The 16,792-nt window shown below is 54.8% G+C and overlaps 1 protein-coding gene across 1 annotated transcript; it reads right to left on the minus strand.

The window, feature by feature from the left end:
- Positions 1 to 446: 446 nt before the first annotated feature.
- On the minus strand, positions 447 to 14,981 carry DCAF15 (DDB1 and CUL4 associated factor 15). Its single transcript, XM_073650968.1, has 13 exons — positions 14,838 to 14,981; positions 4,505 to 4,602; positions 3,926 to 4,061; positions 3,731 to 3,837; positions 3,239 to 3,360; positions 3,003 to 3,161; positions 2,490 to 2,915; positions 1,912 to 2,003; positions 1,702 to 1,830; positions 1,402 to 1,487; positions 1,213 to 1,317; positions 1,011 to 1,126; positions 447 to 905 (listed from the first exon to the last, which is right to left on the minus strand). Exons 1-13 carry the CDS (start codon positions 14,970 to 14,972, stop codon positions 850 to 852), a joined length of 1,767 nt encoding a protein of 588 aa, XP_073507069.1. The 5' UTR covers positions 14,973 to 14,981; the 3' UTR covers positions 447 to 849.
- Positions 14,982 to 16,792: the final 1,811 nt, after the last annotated feature.

The following is a 16,792-nucleotide window of genomic DNA, read 5'->3' on the forward strand; positions in this document are numbered from 1 at the left end:
CAATGCGAACTGAATGATGATGTCATTGCGGATGTGACCAGTGATCCTCACGGTTTTACATGGATGGATGGAGTGCAGCCTCCATTGAGTGAATGTAACCTTATGAACTTGACCAGGGGTGATGGTGCTGTGTAGCAGTGCTAACCCTGCAGTACACAGAACCTGTGTGGGGTCAGTGCCAGCACCACTAACATCACTGACAGCAGGACAGTGCTTGCTAGGAGTCTTAGAAGGGAGGAACTGGGCAGCGATTTATCCATCTTGAGACTATAAGAGGCTCAGGACGGTGCTTTGTAGGGGCAGCCACTGACTGTGGGAGTGGGCGAGCTGTAGGACAGATACCGATCTATCAGACAAGCACAACTAGGGGTCACATAATTATTACAGAATGGACCTGGATAATAAAGCATGGGGGGGGGGGCGAGTCTTGTGTTCAAATCTGACACTTGTGAACAGAAAAAAGAAATTTATTTCACAAAAGGAGACAGACATAACGTAAAAGGGATACGTAATATATACATACACATGCCATTAAAAAAATATCTCTGCTCCTTTCTGGACAGATAATATAGGGAAAGAAAAAGAAAGAATGTCCTCTGTGGCGAGAGCAGGGGATGCCACCGGCCACTATAACACCGGCCCACCTATCTCATCCAGAATGTGGCTTTCCTCACACTACATGTAAAAAGCAGCTCAGATCCTGACGCATTGCTGCGGTCTTCCAGAAGCCGTCAGTAGGTGGCAGCATACAAGGAGGACTAAAACGAAGGTCCTGCTGCAGCGCCTCTTCTTTCCGGTGCACCGACGCGCTTGTGCTGAGGTAGAGTTCCTATCTCCGGATGGGCCGGGTCACAGCACAATCCACGTGTATCGCACGCTGTCCGCCAAGACCTTGAGGGAGCAGCCTGTGGGAAGAGGAGATTACATGGGTGGGCTTCTAACAGCACCGAGACACGTGAGCAACAGGGGCCCCACTAGTCTGTAATAAAGGGGCGGGGAGTCTGCTGTACCTTTATGTAGCGCCTCGTTTGTCATACGGTTCACATATCGGGCGCTGTTTTCTGGGACCAACCACTTCATGACCGTGTCCACGCAGCTCTTCCGGTATGAACTCCATACGCTGCCGCTGAGGAAACACAAAGAGGTGAAAAACAAACCACAAAAAACATCAGCAGAGGAAACAAAACCGGGTGCAATGGGGTGGTTATTTACCTGGTCTGCCCCTTCACCTCTGTGAGTTCCCCCACGCTCAGGGTGCTGAACACGCCGGTGTGCAGGTCCCAGGCTACTTTTAGGCTTGTGTGATAAGTCTTAGGCCTATGGGATGAAGCGGACAGGTGTGTGAGTGAGGCTCTGGAGGTACGACGAGGAGCAGCCCCCCAGCTCCTAAATGTCACCCACCTGAGCTGAGCGTCCTCTTGTGGAGCCGGGAAGGCGAGCAGCAGGAGGCCAATATTCATTATCACCTGGTTGGTCTCAGGACACATCTGCAGGGTAAGAAATCAACGGCAGATGACTACATTGTCAGCAGTCCCCTCCTCACAGCAGGAACCCACCCGGTCACAGGCAGCCGTGCCCCGAGACTATAATGGTGGACAATGCCCACCAGCGGATATATCCACAAGAGCGCTAAGATACACTCGCCTGAGAAGGACACATCACTCGTTAAGGTGTAAATCGATGCTCAGAGACCACGTTTACCTCTAGGATAACGATATCATAATCACTGAATGAGCAGAACTGCCGATACCACGAGGCGTCATGGCGGATCACTTCATTTATGACGTATTCAAAGTCCAGGGTGAGTTGCTCCACAGTGAGATGTTGGCCCTGAGTGACAAAAGACCAGGGTGAGAGGGTCAGAGACGGCAGACATCAAGGTAAAAATGACCCTGGAGAGACAGTCTGTACCTTGAAAGAAGCCTTATCATTCAGCGGTTTCAGGTGCTGCCCCTTCAGATCAGTGACCAGGAACGGGAGTGAGATCTTGTCATCTTCATATTCTACAAAGAACGAAAAGGTTAAAATGTGCCCATCCTCCGCCGCGCGCCGGCAGGTCTCGCTCCCCTCCACCGCCGCGCGCCGGCAGGTCTCGCCCCCCCCCCCTCCACCGCCGCGCGCCAGCAGGTCTCGCCCCCCCCCCCCCTCCACCGCCGCGCGCCGGCAGGTCTCGCCCCCCCCCTCCACCGCCACGCGCCGGCAGGTCTCGCCCCCCCCCTCCACGCGCCGGCAGGTCTCGCCCCCCCCTCCACGCGCCGGCAGGTCTCGCCCCCCCTCCACCGCCGCACGCCGGCAGGTCTCGCTCCCCTCCACCGCCGTGCGTCGGCAGGTCTCGCTCCCCTCCACCGCCGTGCGTCGGCAGGTCTCGCTCCCCTCCACTGCCGTGCGTCGGCAGGTCTCGCTCCCCTCCACCGCCGTGCGTCGGCAGGTCTCGCTCCCCTCCACCGCCGTGCGTCGGCAGGACTCGCTCCCCTCCACAAAGCCCTCACCGCTCTCTTGGTCCGTCTCGGTCACCTCTCCCAGGACGTAGCGTAACTGTGTGTAGTTTACGTAGCTGGGCTCCTCTGTGTGACCGCTGGCCCTTGGGTGCCCTTCATTAACAGTGCGGTGCCATGTAGGAGAATCTGGGTCAGAGGGCTGTGAAGGGCTTTGTTTGCTTGGTCCAGGCCGTTCTCCTTTGTCTTCAGCCTCCAGTCCAGATGCCTCCCGGGCTCGGCGGAATATACCGGCCACAAATTCCCGGGCCCGGGTGACGGCTGGAGGAGTTCCCGGAGGGGTGGGGGAGCAGGGTTCAGAGGGAAGAGGAGAGTGCCCGCCGGAGGAAGAGACACTAGGGCTGAAAGACAAGGCGCAGGTGGTACGGGCATGGTGTTGGCTTTGTTTGCTGTACAAAATTTGATTGGATTCTTTATCACCTTAAATAAAAATAAATAATTATTAGTCATGAAGTGGCCCCCAAAATAAGTGCATTACAGCAGCCAGAAAGGAGTCGGGTGAGTTACCTGCAGGGTGCACGGATACTGCACAGGCCACCAGGGAGAAGCTGGTGTTCAGCAGAACCACGTGGTCCTTCTTCAGCTGAAATGCCGGCTGAAACGTAGGGAAAGGGTAAACCACCTGATACTTCGTGTGGAGCATGAAGCTGTGCAGGAGACATGGGCCTGGAAATAAACTCTGCGTTATATACTGGAATATCAGTCACAATCTACAGCTCCGCTCCCTCGTATCTGGCCAGTACCTTTTGGGGACTCTCTGCAGTCGGTGCAGGGGGACGTTGGGGGCGCAGACACCGTGCTGATATAAATGTCTCTGTGGTTCTCGTCGCTCATCATGTTCATTAACATACCGTTACCAGATGTGCTGGGAAAGAGTGCAGAATATATGGTGACGTTCAGACCTCTTATATATTTAACCCATTTAAGAGGTTGTTGAGCAGCAGCACAGCGCTCCCCTGCCATTCAGTTTCCTGGGGGGCAGCGTGTTCCTGAATGATTGACAGTTCGGACCAACGGCACAGTTGCGCCGATAGCAGTGAGCTGTGCAGTTCTGCGATGTGAGGAAGCTTTGCCTCCGCTGCATTGGAGGAGTGTAGATACATACACCACCCATAAGCGCTGAGCTTCTTGCCTGGGAGATGGGCCCCTGTTGAAATACTGCAGAGGTGGCCTGTAACCTAGGCAATTTGGAAAATGAGTCCCCTTTTGATCTGACTGCTTAATTTAGGACTTACTTGAAGCCAAACACGATGACTTTAGAGCTGTCGCTCGGCCACTCGCATACGGTCAGGTACAAGTCACTATAAATCTCCTCGTCCTGGAAGAGCCGGACTTGCCGCACCTAGGAGCGGAGATATAAGGGGTCGTGGATGGATGCTCTGCATATAGGACGGTACTGGGTCAGCACACAGACGGCACCGAGGACTCACCAGGCGCAGTTTGCTGTGTACTTGGAATTGCCACCAATAGAGGTGATAGGAATAAAAGGAGAAATCATCATCTAACACGTCGCTGGTGTAGGATAACACAAAGCGGCCGCATTTAGAGAACCCCAGGAAGACGTGACTGGAGGAAAAACACATATAATGACTGAAAAACCATAAAAGCAGCAACACTTCACAGTAAAATAAAGCATTCAATACTTTCTACTGTCCACCGCTTTGCAGCTTTTAGCTAGAATTAATGGCTCCCATCCTAGCTGCATGGTCTATAGGAGTCTGAGGTGGTCTAAAGTCCAAAGCCTGACCCATCTCACTCCAAGGCTGTGGCTGCTTTATCTGCCATACTTTTTACTGCAGCTCTGCTTTCTCTATCATAAGCAACGTAGTCAATGCAACTAGAGTTAACTGATATTGTATTATGCCTACTGCAGGGATAAGGGGGATGGAGCATGACACAGGGATCCAAGGAACAGCAAAATGGTCAGTCATGAGCCGCTCCCATGGGGGCAAAAAAAAAGATAAGCAAAACCTGACAGGTAAAAAACAGCCCAAGTGAAAAATAATTACCCCTTTCTCAGGAACTCCTCATCCACGATGTTGCGCAGGGACACACACAGACGAGGGGGCAACTTCCGGAACAACCGAGGGGAAAGTTGTCCTGTAATCTGGAAAACAATATTTAAATTATTTTGGTCCAATGTGTCAGCCTTTTCTATATTAGACAGAAGCGCTCTGAAGGATATTTTTTTTCAGCACATTGTAGAGAAAACTCAGAGGGGTTATCCAGCGTGGACATCCCCAGACCACATAACAATGTGCCCCTTTACCACCTACAACAAATCCTTCTCTCTGTCATGATCTCAGCCAGATGTGAAGCGTTCAGGAGACCATGAGAGATGGAGGGTGGATGTGAGTGTTCAGCTCTGATCGTTATCAGAGGGGCTATACTGCTCCGAGACCGCTCAGAAATGGGAGTGCAGATGAGGATGAAACCGGGATTATAAGAGACCAATTCTGATATGTGATTGATTATACCCCAGGTGTCAACCTGCATCACTAGACCACTTCCCATTATTCCTCTCCGGTCCCCTCTATGCTCCCTCCATTATTCTTCTCTGGTCCTCTATCCTCCTCCCGTTATCCCTCTCCTCCTCCCGTTATTCCCCTCTGGTCCCCTCTCTCTCTCTCCTCCTCCCGTTATTCCCCTCCGGTCCCCTCTCTCCTCCTCCCGTTATTCCCCTCCGGTCCCCTCTCTCCTCCTCCCGTTATTCTTCTCTGGTCCTCTATCCTCCTCCCGTTATTCCCCTCCAGTCCTCTTTCCTCCTCCCATTATTCCCCTCCAGTCCTCTCTCCTCCTCCTCCAGTTATTCTTTTCTGGTCCTCTATCCTCCTCCCGTTATCCCTCTCCTCCTCCCGTTATTCCTCTCCGGTCCTCTCTCTCTCCTCCTCCCGTTATTCCCCTCCAGTCCTCTCTCTCTCCTTCTCCCGTTATTCCCCTCCGGTCATCTCTCTCTCTCCTCCTCCCGTTATTCCCCTCCGATCCTCTCTCTCTCTCCTCCAGTTATTCCCCTCCGGTCATCCCTCTCTCTCCTCCTCCAGTTATTCCCCTCCGGTCATCCCTCTCTCTCCTCCTCCAGTTATTCCTCTCCGGTCATCCCTCTCTCTCCTCCTCCAGTTATTCCTCTCCGGTCATCCCTCTCTCTCCTCCTCCAGTTATTCCTCTCCGGTCATCCCTCTCTCTCCTCCTCCAGTTATTCCTCTCCGGTCATCCCTCTCTCTCCTCCTCCAGTTATTCCTCTCCGGTCATCCCTCTCTCTCCTCCTCCAGTTATTCCTCTCCGGTCATCCCTCTCTCTCCTCCTCCAGTTATTCCTCTCCGGTCATCCCTCTCTCTCCTCCTCCAGTTATTCCTCTCCGGTCATCCCTCTCTCTCCTCCTCCAGTTATTCCTCTCCGGTCATCCCTCTCTCTCCTCCTCCAGTTATTCCTCTCCGGTCATCCCTCTCTCTCCTCCTCCAGTTATTCCTCTCCGGTCATCCCTCTCTCTCCTCCTCCAGTTATTCCTCTCCGGTCATCCCTCTCTCTCCTCCTCCAGTTATTCCTCTCCGGTCATCCCTCTCTCTCCTCCTCCAGTTATTCCTCTCCGGTCATCCCTCTCTCTCCTCCTCCAGTTATTCCTCTCCGGTCATCCCTCTCTCTCCTCCTCCAGTTATTCCTCTCCGGTCATCCCTCTCTCTCCTCCTCCAGTTATTCCTCTCCGGTCATCCCTCTCTCTCCTCCTCCAGTTATTCCTCTCCGGTCATCCCTCTCTCTCCTCCTCCAGTTATTCCTCTCCGGTCATCCCTCTCTCTCCTCCTCCAGTTATTCCTCTCCGGTCATCCCTCTCTCTCCTCCTCCAGTTATTCCTCTCCGGTCATCCCTCTCTCTCCTCCTCCAGTTATTCCTCTCCGGTCATCCCTCTCTCTCCTCCTCCAGTTATTCCTCTCCGGTCATCCCTCTCTCTCCTCCTCCAGTTATTCCTCTCCGGTCATCCCTCTCTCTCCTCCTCCAGTTATTCCTCTCCGGTCATCCCTCTCTCTCCTCCTCCAGTTATTCCTCTCCGGTCATCCCTCTCTCTCCTCCTCCAGTTATTCCTCTCCGGTCATCCCTCTCTCTCCTCCTCCAGTTATTCCTCTCCGGTCATCCCTCTCTCTCCTCCTCCAGTTATTCCTCTCCGGTCATCCCTCTCTCTCCTCCTCCAGTTATTCCTCTCCGGTCATCCCTCTCTCTCCTCCTCCAGTTATTCCTCTCCGGTCATCCCTCTCTCTCCTCCTCCAGTTATTCCTCTCCGGTCATCCCTCTCTCTCCTCCTCCAGTTATTCCTCTCCGGTCATCCCTCTCTCTCCTCCTCCAGTTATTCCTCTCCGGTCATCCCTCTCTCTCCTCCTCCAGTTATTCCTCTCCGGTCATCCCTCTCTCTCCTCCTCCAGTTATTCCTCTCCGGTCATCCCTCTCTCTCCTCCTCCAGTTATTCCTCTCCGGTCATCCCTCTCTCTCCTCCTCCAGTTATTCCTCTCCGGTCATCCCTCTCTCTCCTCCTCCAGTTATTCCTCTCCGGTCATCCCTCTCTCTCCTCCTCCAGTTATTCCTCTCCGGTCATCCCTCTCTCTCCTCCTCCAGTTATTCCTCTCCGGTCATCCCTCTCTCTCCTCCTCCAGTTATTCCTCTCCGGTCATCCCTCTCTCTCCTCCTCCAGTTATTCCTCTCCGGTCATCCCTCTCTCTCCTCCTCCAGTTATTCCTCTCCGGTCATCCCTCTCTCTCCTCCTCCAGTTATTCCTCTCCGGTCATCCCTCTCTCTCCTCCTCCAGTTATTCCTCTCCGGTCATCCCTCTCTCTCCTCCTCCAGTTATTCCTCTCCGGTCATCCCTCTCTCTCCTCCTCCAGTTATTCCTCTCCGGTCATCCCTCTCTCTCCTCCTCCAGTTATTCCTCTCCGGTCATCCCTCTCTCTCCTCCTCCAGTTATTCCTCTCCGGTCATCCCTCTCTCTCCTCCTCCAGTTATTCCTCTCCGGTCATCCCTCTCTCTCCTCCTCCAGTTATTCCTCTCCGGTCATCCCTCTCTCTCCTCCTCCAGTTATTCCTCTCCGGTCATCCCTCTCTCTCCTCCTCCAGTTATTCCTCTCCGGTCATCCCTCTCTCTCCTCCTCCAGTTATTCCTCTCCGGTCATCCCTCTCTCTCCTCCTCCAGTTATTCCTCTCCGGTCATCCCTCTCTCTCCTCCTCCAGTTATTCCTCTCCGGTCATCCCTCTCTCTCCTCCTCCAGTTATTCCTCTCCGGTCATCCCTCTCTCTCCTCCTCCAGTTATTCCTCTCCGGTCATCCCTCTCTCTCCTCCTCCAGTTATTCCTCTCCGGTCATCCCTCTCTCTCCTCCTCCAGTTATTCCTCTCCGGTCATCCCTCTCTCTCCTCCTCCAGTTATTCCTCTCCGGTCATCCCTCTCTCCTCCTCCAGTTATTCCTCTCCGGTCATCCCTCTCTCTCCTCCTCCAGTTATTCCTCTCCGGTCATCCCTCTCTCTCCTCCTCCAGTTATTCCTCTCCGGTCATCCCTCTCTCTCCTCCTCCAGTTATTCCTCTCCGGTCATCCCTCTCTCTCCTCCTCCAGTTATTCCTCTCCGGTCATCCCTCTCTCTCCTCCTCCAGTTATTCCTCTCCGGTCATCCCTCTCTCTCCTCCTCCAGTTATTCCTCTCCGGTCATCCCTCTCTCTCCTCCTCCAGTTATTCCTCTCCGGTCCTCTCTCTCTCCTCCTCCAGTTATTCCTCTCCGGTCTTCCTCTCTCGCCTCCCCCCGTTATTCCCCTCCGGTCCTCTCTCTCCCCTCCTCCCGTTATTCCTCTCCGGTCATCCCTCTCTCTCCTCCTCCCGTTATTCCTCTCCGGTCATCCCTCTCTCTCCTCCTCCAGTTATTCCTCTCCGGTCATCCCTCTCTCTCCTCCTCCAGTTATTCCTCTCCGGTCATCCCTCTCTCTCCTCCTCCAGTTATTCCTCTCCGGTCATCCCTCTCTCTCCTCCTCCCGTTATTCCTCTCCGGTCATCCCTCTCTCTCCTCCTCCCGTTATTCCTCTCCGGTCATCCCTCTCTCTCCTCCTCCAGTTATTCCTCTCCGGTCTTCCTCTCTCGCCTCCCCCTTCAGGTATTCCTCTTCGGTCTTCCTCTCTCGCCTCCCCCCGTTATTCCCCTCCGGTCCTCTCTCTCTCCCCTCCTCCCGTTATTCCTCTCCGGTCATCCCTCTCTCACCTCCTCCCGTTATTCCTCTCCGGTCATCCCTCTCTCTCCTCCTCCAGTTATTCCTCTCCGGTCCTCTCTCTCCTCCTCCAGTTATTCCTCTCCGGTCATCCCTCTCTCTCCTCCTCCCGTTATTCCTCTCCGGTCCTCTCTCTCTCCTCCTCCAGTTGTTCCTCTCTGGTCTTCCTCTCTCGCCTCCCCCCGTTATTCCCCTCAGGTCCTCTCTCTCCTCCTCCAGTTATTCCTCTCCGGTCCTCTCTCTCCTCCTCCAGTTATTCCTCTCCGGTCCTCTCTCTCCTCCTCCAGTTATTCCTCTCCGGTCATCCCTTTCTCTCCTCCTTCCGTTATTCCTCTCCGGTCCTCTCTCTCTCCTCCTCCCGTTATTCCTCTCCGGTCATCCCTCTCTCTCCTCCTCCCGTTATTCCTCTCCGGTCCTCTCTCTCTCCTCCTCCCGTTATTCCTCTCCGGTCATCCCTCTCTCTCCTCCTTCCGTTATTCCTCTCCGGTCATCCCTCTCTCTCCTCCTTCCGTTATTCCTCTCCGGTCATCCCTCTCTCTCCTCCTTCCGTTATTCCTCTCCGGTCATCCCTCTCTCTCCTCCTTCCGTTATTCCTCTCCGGTCATCCCTCTCTCTCCTCCTTCCGTTATTCCTCTCCGGTCATCCCTCTCTCTCCTCCTTCCGTTATTCCTCTCCGGTCATCCCTCTCTCTCCTCCTTCCGTTATTCCTCTCCGGTCCTCTCTCTCTCCTCCTCCAGTTATTCCTCTCCGGTCTTCCTCTCTCGCCTCCTTCCGTTATTCCTCTCCGGTCCTCTCTCTCTCCTCCTCCAGTTATTCCTCTCCGGTCATCCCTCTCTCTCCTCCTCCAGTTATTCCTCTCCGGTCATCCCTCTCTCTCCTCCTCCAGTTATTCCTCTCCGGTCATCCCTCTCTCTCCTCCTCCAGTTATTCCTCTCCGGTCATCCCTCTCTCTCCTCCTCCAGTTATTCCTCTCCGGTCATCCCTCTCTCTCCTCCTCCAGTTATTCCTCTCCGGTCATCCCTCTCTCTCCTCCTCCAGTTATTCCTCTCCGGTCATCCCTCTCTCTCCTCCTCCAGTTATTCCTCTCCGGTCATCCCTCTCTCTCCTCCTCCAGTTATTCCTCTCCGGTCATCCCTCTCTCTCCTCCTCCAGTTATTCCTCTCCGGTCATCCCTCTCTCTCCTCCTCCAGTTATTCCTCTCCGGTCATCCCTCTCTCTCCTCCTCCAGTTATTCCTCTCCGGTCATCCCTCTCTCTCCTCCTCCAGTTATTCCTCTCCGGTCATCCCTCTCTCTCCTCCTCCAGTTATTCCTCTCCGGTCATCCCTCTCTCTCCTCCTCCAGTTATTCCTCTCCGGTCATCCCTCTCTCTCCTCCTCCAGTTATTCCTCTCCGGTCATCCCTCTCTCTCCTCCTCCAGTTATTCCTCTCCGGTCATCCCTCTCTCTCCTCCTCCAGTTATTCCTCTCCGGTCATCCCTCTCTCTCCTCCTCCAGTTATTCCTCTCCGGTCATCCCTCTCTCTCCTCCTCCAGTTATTCCTCTCCGGTCATCCCTCTCTCTCCTCCTCCAGTTATTCCTCTCCGGTCATCCCTCTCTCTCCTCCTCCAGTTATTCCTCTCCGGTCATCCCTCTCTCTCCTCCTCCAGTTATTCCTCTCCGGTCATCCCTCTCTCTCCTCCTCCAGTTATTCCTCTCCGGTCATCCCTCTCTCTCCTCCTCCAGTTATTCCTCTCCGGTCATCCCTCTCTCTCCTCCTCCAGTTATTCCTCTCCGGTCATCCCTCTCTCTCCTCCTCCAGTTATTCCTCTCCGGTCATCCCTCTCTCTCCTCCTCCAGTTATTCCTCTCCGGTCATCCCTCTCTCTCCTCCTCCAGTTATTCCTCTCCGGTCATCCCTCTCTCTCCTCCTCCAGTTATTCCTCTCCGGTCATCCCTCTCTCTCCTCCTCCAGTTATTCCTCTCCGGTCATCCCTCTCTCTCCTCCTCCAGTTATTCCTCTCCGGTCATCCCTCTCTCTCCTCCTCCAGTTATTCCTCTCCGGTCATCCCTCTCTCTCCTCCTCCAGTTATTCCTCTCCGGTCATCCCTCTCTCTCCTCCTCCAGTTATTCCTCTCCGGTCATCCCTCTCTCTCCTCCTCCAGTTATTCCTCTCCGGTCATCCCTCTCTCTCCTCCTCCAGTTATTCCTCTCCGGTCATCCCTCTCTCTCCTCCTCCAGTTATTCCTCTCCGGTCATCCCTCTCTCTCCTCCTCCAGTTATTCCTCTCCGGTCATCCCTCTCTCTCCTCCTCCAGTTATTCCTCTCCGGTCATCCCTCTCTCTCCTCCTCCAGTTATTCCTCTCCGGTCATCCCTCTCTCTCCTCCTCCAGTTATTCCTCTCCGGTCATCCCTCTCTCTCCTCCTCCAGTTATTCCTCTCCGGTCATCCCTCTCTCTCCTCCTCCAGTTATTCCTCTCCGGTCATCCCTCTCTCTCCTCCTCCAGTTATTCCTCTCCGGTCATCCCTCTCTCTCCTCCTCCAGTTATTCCTCTCCGGTCATCCCTCTCTCTCCTCCTCCAGTTATTCCTCTCCGGTCATCCCTCTCTCTCCTCCTCCAGTTATTCCTCTCCGGTCATCCCTCTCTCTCCTCCTCCAGTTATTCCTCTCCGGTCATCCCTCTCTCTCCTCCTCCAGTTATTCCTCTCCGGTCATCCCTCTCTCTCCTCCTCCAGTTATTCCTCTCCGGTCATCCCTCTCTCTCCTCCTCCAGTTATTCCTCTCCGGTCATCCCTCTCTCTCCTCCTCCAGTTATTCCTCTCCGGTCATCCCTCTCTCTCCTCCTCCAGTTATTCCTCTCCGGTCATCCCTCTCTCTCCTCCTCCAGTTATTCCTCTCCGGTCATCCCTCTCTCTCCTCCTCCAGTTATTCCTCTCCGGTCATCCCTCTCTCTCCTCCTCCAGTTATTCCTCTCCGGTCATCCCTCTCTCTCCTCCTCCAGTTATTCCTCTCCGGTCCTCTCTCTCTCCTCCTCCAGTTATTCCTCTCCGGTCTTCCTCTCTCGCCTCCCCCCGTTATTCCCCTCCGGTCCTCTCTCTCCCCTCCTCCCGTTATTCCTCTCCGGTCATCCCTCTCTCTCCTCCTCCCGTTATTCCTCTCCGGTCATCCCTCTCTCTCCTCCTCCAGTTATTCCTCTCCGGTCATCCCTCTCTCTCCTCCTCCAGTTATTCCTCTCCGGTCATCCCTCTCTCTCCTCCTCCAGTTATTCCTCTCCGGTCATCCCTCTCTCTCCTCCTCCCGTTATTCCTCTCCGGTCATCCCTCTCTCTCCTCCTCCCGTTATTCCTCTCCGGTCATCCCTCTCTCTCCTCCTCCCGTTATTCCTCTCCGGTCATCCCTCTCTCTCCTCCTCCAGTTATTCCTCTCCGGTCATCCCTCTCTCTCCTCCTCCAGTTATTCCTCTCCGGTCATCCCTCTCTCCTCCTCCTTCAGGTATTCCTCTCCGGTCTTCCTCTCTCGCCTCCCCCTTCAGGTATTCCTCTTCGGTCTTCCTCTCTCGCCTCCCCCCGTTATTCCCCTCCGGTCCTCTCTCTCTCCCCTCCTCCCGTTATTCCTCTCCGGTCATCCCTCTCTCACCTCCTCCCGTTATTCCTCTCCGGTCATCCCTCTCTCTCCTCCTCCAGTTATTCCTCTCCGGTCCTCTCTCTCCTCCTCCAGTTATTCCTCTCCGGTCATCCCTCTCTCTCCTCCTCCCGTTATTCCTCTCCGGTCCTCTCTCTCTCCTCCTCCAGTTGTTCCTCTCTGGTCTTCCTCTCTCGCCTCCCCCCGTTATTCCCCTCAGGTCCTCTCTCTCCTCCTCCAGTTATTCCTCTCCGGTCCTCTCTCTCCTCCTCCAGTTATTCCTCTCCGGTCCTCTCTCTCCTCCTCCAGTTATTCCTCTCCGGTCATCCCTTTCTCTCCTCCTTCCGTTATTCCTCTCCGGTCCTCTCTCTCTCCTCCTCCCGTTATTCCTCTCCGGTCATCCCTCTCTCTCCTCCTCCCGTTATTCCTCTCCGGTCCTCTCTCTCTCCTCCTCCCGTTATTCCTCTCCGGTCATCCCTCTCTCTCCTCCTTCCGTTATTCCTCTCCGGTCATCCCTCTCTCTCCTCCTTCCGTTATTCCTCTCCGGTCATCCCTCTCTCTCCTCCTTCCGTTATTCCTCTCCGGTCATCCCTCTCTCTCCTCCTTCCGTTATTCCTCTCCGGTCATCCCTCTCTCTCCTCCTTCCGTTATTCCTCTCCGGTCATCCCTCTCTCTCCTCCTTCCGTTATTCCTCTCCGGTCATCCCTCTCTCTCCTCCTTCCGTTATTCCTCTCCGGTCCTCTCTCTCTCCTCCTCCAGTTATTCCTCTCCGGTCTTCCTCTCTCGCCTCCTTCCGTTATTCCTCTCCGGTCCTCTCTCTCTCCTCCTCCAGTTATTCCTCTCCGGTCATCCCTCTCTCTCCTCCTCCAGTTATTCCTCTCCGGTCATCCCTCTCTCTCCTCCTCCCGTTATTCCTCTCCGGTCATCCCTCTCTCTCCTCCTCCCGTTATTCCTCTCCGGTCATCCCTCTATCTCCTCCTCCCGTTATTCCTCTCCGGTCATCCCTCTCTCTTCTCCTCCCGTTATTCCTCTCCGGTCATCCCTCTCTCTTCTCCTCCCGTTATTCCTCTCCGGTCATCCCTCTCTCTCCTCCTTCCGTTATTCCTCTCCGGTCGTCCCTCTCTCTCCTCCTTCCGTTATTCCTCTCCGGTCCTCTCTCTCTCCTCCTCCAGTTATTCCTCTCCGGTCCTCTCTCTCCTCCTCCAGTTATTCCTCTCCGGTCCTCTCTCTCTCCTCCTCCCGTTATTACTCTCCGGTCATCCCTCTCTCTTCTCCTCCCGTTATTCCTCTCCGGTCATCCCTCTCTCTCCTCCTCCCGTTATTCCTCTCCAGTCCTCTCTCTCTCTCCTCCTCCAGTTATTCCTCTCCGGTCATCCCTCTCTCTCCTCCTCCCGTTATTCCTCTCCGGTCATCCCTCTCTCTCCTCCTTCCGTTATTCCTCTCCGGTCATCCCTCTCTCTCCTCCTCCCGTTATTCCTCTCCGGTCATCCCTCTCTCTCCTCCTTCCGTTATTCCTCTCCGGTCGTCCCTCTCTCTCCTCCTTCCGTTATTCCTCTCCGGTCCTCTCTCTCTCCTCCTCCAGTTATTCCTCTCCGGTCCTCTCTCTCCTCCTCCAGTTATTCCTCTCCGGTCCTCTCTCTCTCTCTCCTCCTCCCGTTATTCCTCTCCGGTCATCCCTCTCTCTCTTCTCCTCCCGTTATTCCTCTCCGGTCATCCCTCTCTCTCCTCCTCCCGTTATTCCTCTCCGGTCATCCCTCTCTCTCCTCCTCCAGTTATTCCTCTCCTGTCATCCCTCTCTCTCCTCCTCCAGTTATTCCTCTCCGGTCCTCTCTCTCTCTCCTCCTCCAGTTATTCCTCTCCGGTCATCCCTCTCTCTCCTCCTCCCGTTATTCCTCTCCGGTCATCCCTCTCTCTCCTCCTCCAGTTATTCCTCTCCAGTCCTCTCTCTCTCTCCTCCAGTTATTCCTCTCCGGTCCTCTCTCTCTCTCCTCCTCCAGTTATTCCTCTCCGGTCATCCCTCTCTCTTCTCCTCCCGTTATTCCTCTCCGGTCATCCCTCTCTCTCCTCCTTCCGTTATTCCTCTCCGGTCGTCCCTCTCTCTCCTCCTTCCGTTATTCCTCTCCGGTCATCCCTCTCTCTCCTCCTCCCGTTATTCCTCTCCAGTCCTCTCTCTCTCTCCTCCTCCAGTTATTCCTCTCCGGTCCTCTCTCTCTCTCTCCTCCTCCAGTTATTCCTCTCCGGTCATCCCTCTCTCTCCTCCTCCCGTTATTCCTCTCCGGTCATCCCTCTCTCTCCTCCTCCAGTTATTCCTCTCCGGTCTTCCTCTCTCGCCTCCCTCCGTTATTCCCCTCAGGTCCTCTCACTCCTCCTTCAGTTATTCCCCTCCAGTCCTCCCTCTCTCTCCTCCTCCCGTCCCATCTCTCTCCTCCTCCCGATATTCCCCTCTGGTTCTCTCACTCCTCCTCCCGTTATTCCCCTCCGGTCACATCGCTGGTCAGTCGCCCGCCCAGGGCAATTCTTACCCTCACTCGGTCCAGCTGCCGGATAATATGGTCCCTCGGGCCCCATTTCCGGCTTCCGCTGCTCCGGTCTGATTTCGAGCTCGGCGCCATTTCCCCGCCGGTGCCTTCGCTTCCGGCAACAAACTCCGCCTGCATTTCCGGTGACATCATGACGCAGGATTTAGTGCGCAGTCATTGGACAGCGCTGATCGCGCATTGAACGATACGTGATTGGTTCGGCGGCTCGTCCTGCGGGGAGTTCTGACCAATCAGTGCGCGGGGAAGGAACGGTCTCTATGGTAACCAGCTGGACGCTGTCGCAGAGACTGAGCAGGATATCAGCGCCTTGTGGTCCTCACTTGCTGCTGATCATTTGCAGGAGTGATCCTTCATGTGAATGAGGAGGTTTCTGCAGCAAGTGCATGGAGTGTCTGCAAACCGCAGTCACATGAATTCCTGCAGAAAAAAGCTGCATGTGAATTACTCTTTAGGCTGGGGCCACACGGTTGTGCGGGCGAATGGGGTCGTAATGTGACCCGCAGGGAACGACATCTGCGTCATGCACGCCAGGGTCAGGCGGATATTCTGCGACCTGCTTGTCGTGGTCGCTGTTCACCTGCATTACGTGACCATGTAGCCCCAGCCGTACAATCAGAGCCGTGCCCGGACGCTGCCATCATCCATGTACCCGTGCTTCAGGCCGCCAGTTCTTCGGGGGCCACTCTATAAATGCAGGAGATTAACTCCCAAATAAGTGTCAGTCAGAGATGCCCTAAAATAATGTGTGTCCAAGGGAGCCCCCACAACAGTAAACATATAGACCCCATATGGCAGTGCCAGCCATAGGAGCCCCAAAATATGCCACCAACCACACGTGCCCCATAACAGTGTGCCAGTCATAGAGACCCCATACAGGAGTGCCAGCCATAGGAGCCCCAAAATATGGCACCAACCACACGTGCCCCATAACAGTGTGCCAGTCATAGAAACCCCATACAGCAGTGCCAGCCATAGGAGCCCCAAAATATGCCACCAACCACACGTGCCCCATAACAGTGTGCCAGTCATAGAGACCCCATACAGGAGTGCCAGCCATAGGAGCCCCAAAATATGGCACCAACCACACGTGCCCCATAACAGTGTGCCAGTCATAGAAACCCCATACAGCAGTGCCAACCATAAGAGCCCCAAAATATGCCACCAACCACATGTGCCCCCATAACAGTGTGCCAGTCATAGAGACCCCCATACAGGAGTGCCAGCCATAGGAGCCCCAAAATGTGCCACCAACCACACGTGCCCCATAACAGTGTGCCAGTCATAGAAACCCCATACAGCAGTGCCAGCCATAGGAGCCCCAAAATATGCCACCAACACGTGCCCCCATAACAGTGTGCCAGTCATAGAGACCCCCATACTGGAGTTCCAGCCATAGGAGCCCTAAAATATGCCACCAACCACATGTGCCCCCATAACAGTGTGCCAGTCATAGAGACCCCATACAGGAGTGCCAGCCATAGGAGCCCCAAAATATGCCACCAACCACATGTGCCCCCATAACAGTGTGGCAGTCATAGAAACGCCAAATAGCAGTGCCAGCCATAGGAGCCCCAAAATATGCCACCAACCACACGTGCCCCATAACAGTGTGCCAGTCATAGAAACCCCATACAGCAGTGCCAGCCATAGGAGCTGTGATGAACCTGTAGCCGCCATCTTGGTAATGATAAATCATATCCAGGGATGGCCACACTTCAGCAGCCCCCACCCTTGGGACCTTCTGTTAAAACGTCAACTAGATAGTTTCCCCCCATCCAGGCTGCTGTAAGATAAGAAGCCTACTTAACACTTGAATGCTAGGAGCTTCAAAGACTTCGAGAGGAAACACAGCCAGCAGGGGGGGGTGCTTCGTCTATCTGTACCTGACCATTTGTCCCATAGGACTAGTTTCTTTGTCTGTCACAAGCATGGAGGCA

Source organism: Phyllobates terribilis, unplaced genomic scaffold, assembly GCF_046119375.1.
Source record: "Phyllobates terribilis strain yellow unplaced genomic scaffold, ASM4611937v1 Scaffold_11__3_contigs__length_659146591, whole genome shotgun sequence".
Lineage (NCBI taxonomy): Eukaryota > Metazoa > Chordata > Amphibia > Anura > Dendrobatidae > Phyllobates > Phyllobates terribilis.

Bases quoted from the DNA above. Each gene is read 5' to 3' on its own strand.
- DCAF15 (XM_073650968.1), bottom strand. From the start codon at position 14,972: ATGCAGGCGGAGTTTGTTGCCGGAAGCGAAGGCACCGGCGGGGAAATG. The intron at 4,603-14,837 runs GTAAGAATTGCC...ATTGTTTTCCAG, and splicing joins GGCAGCTGGACCGAGTGAGG to ATTACAGGACAACTTTCCCC. The intron at 4,062-4,504 runs GTAATTATTTTT...TTTTTCCTCCAG, and splicing joins GAGGAGTTCCTGAGAAAGGG to TCACGTCTTCCTGGGGTTCT.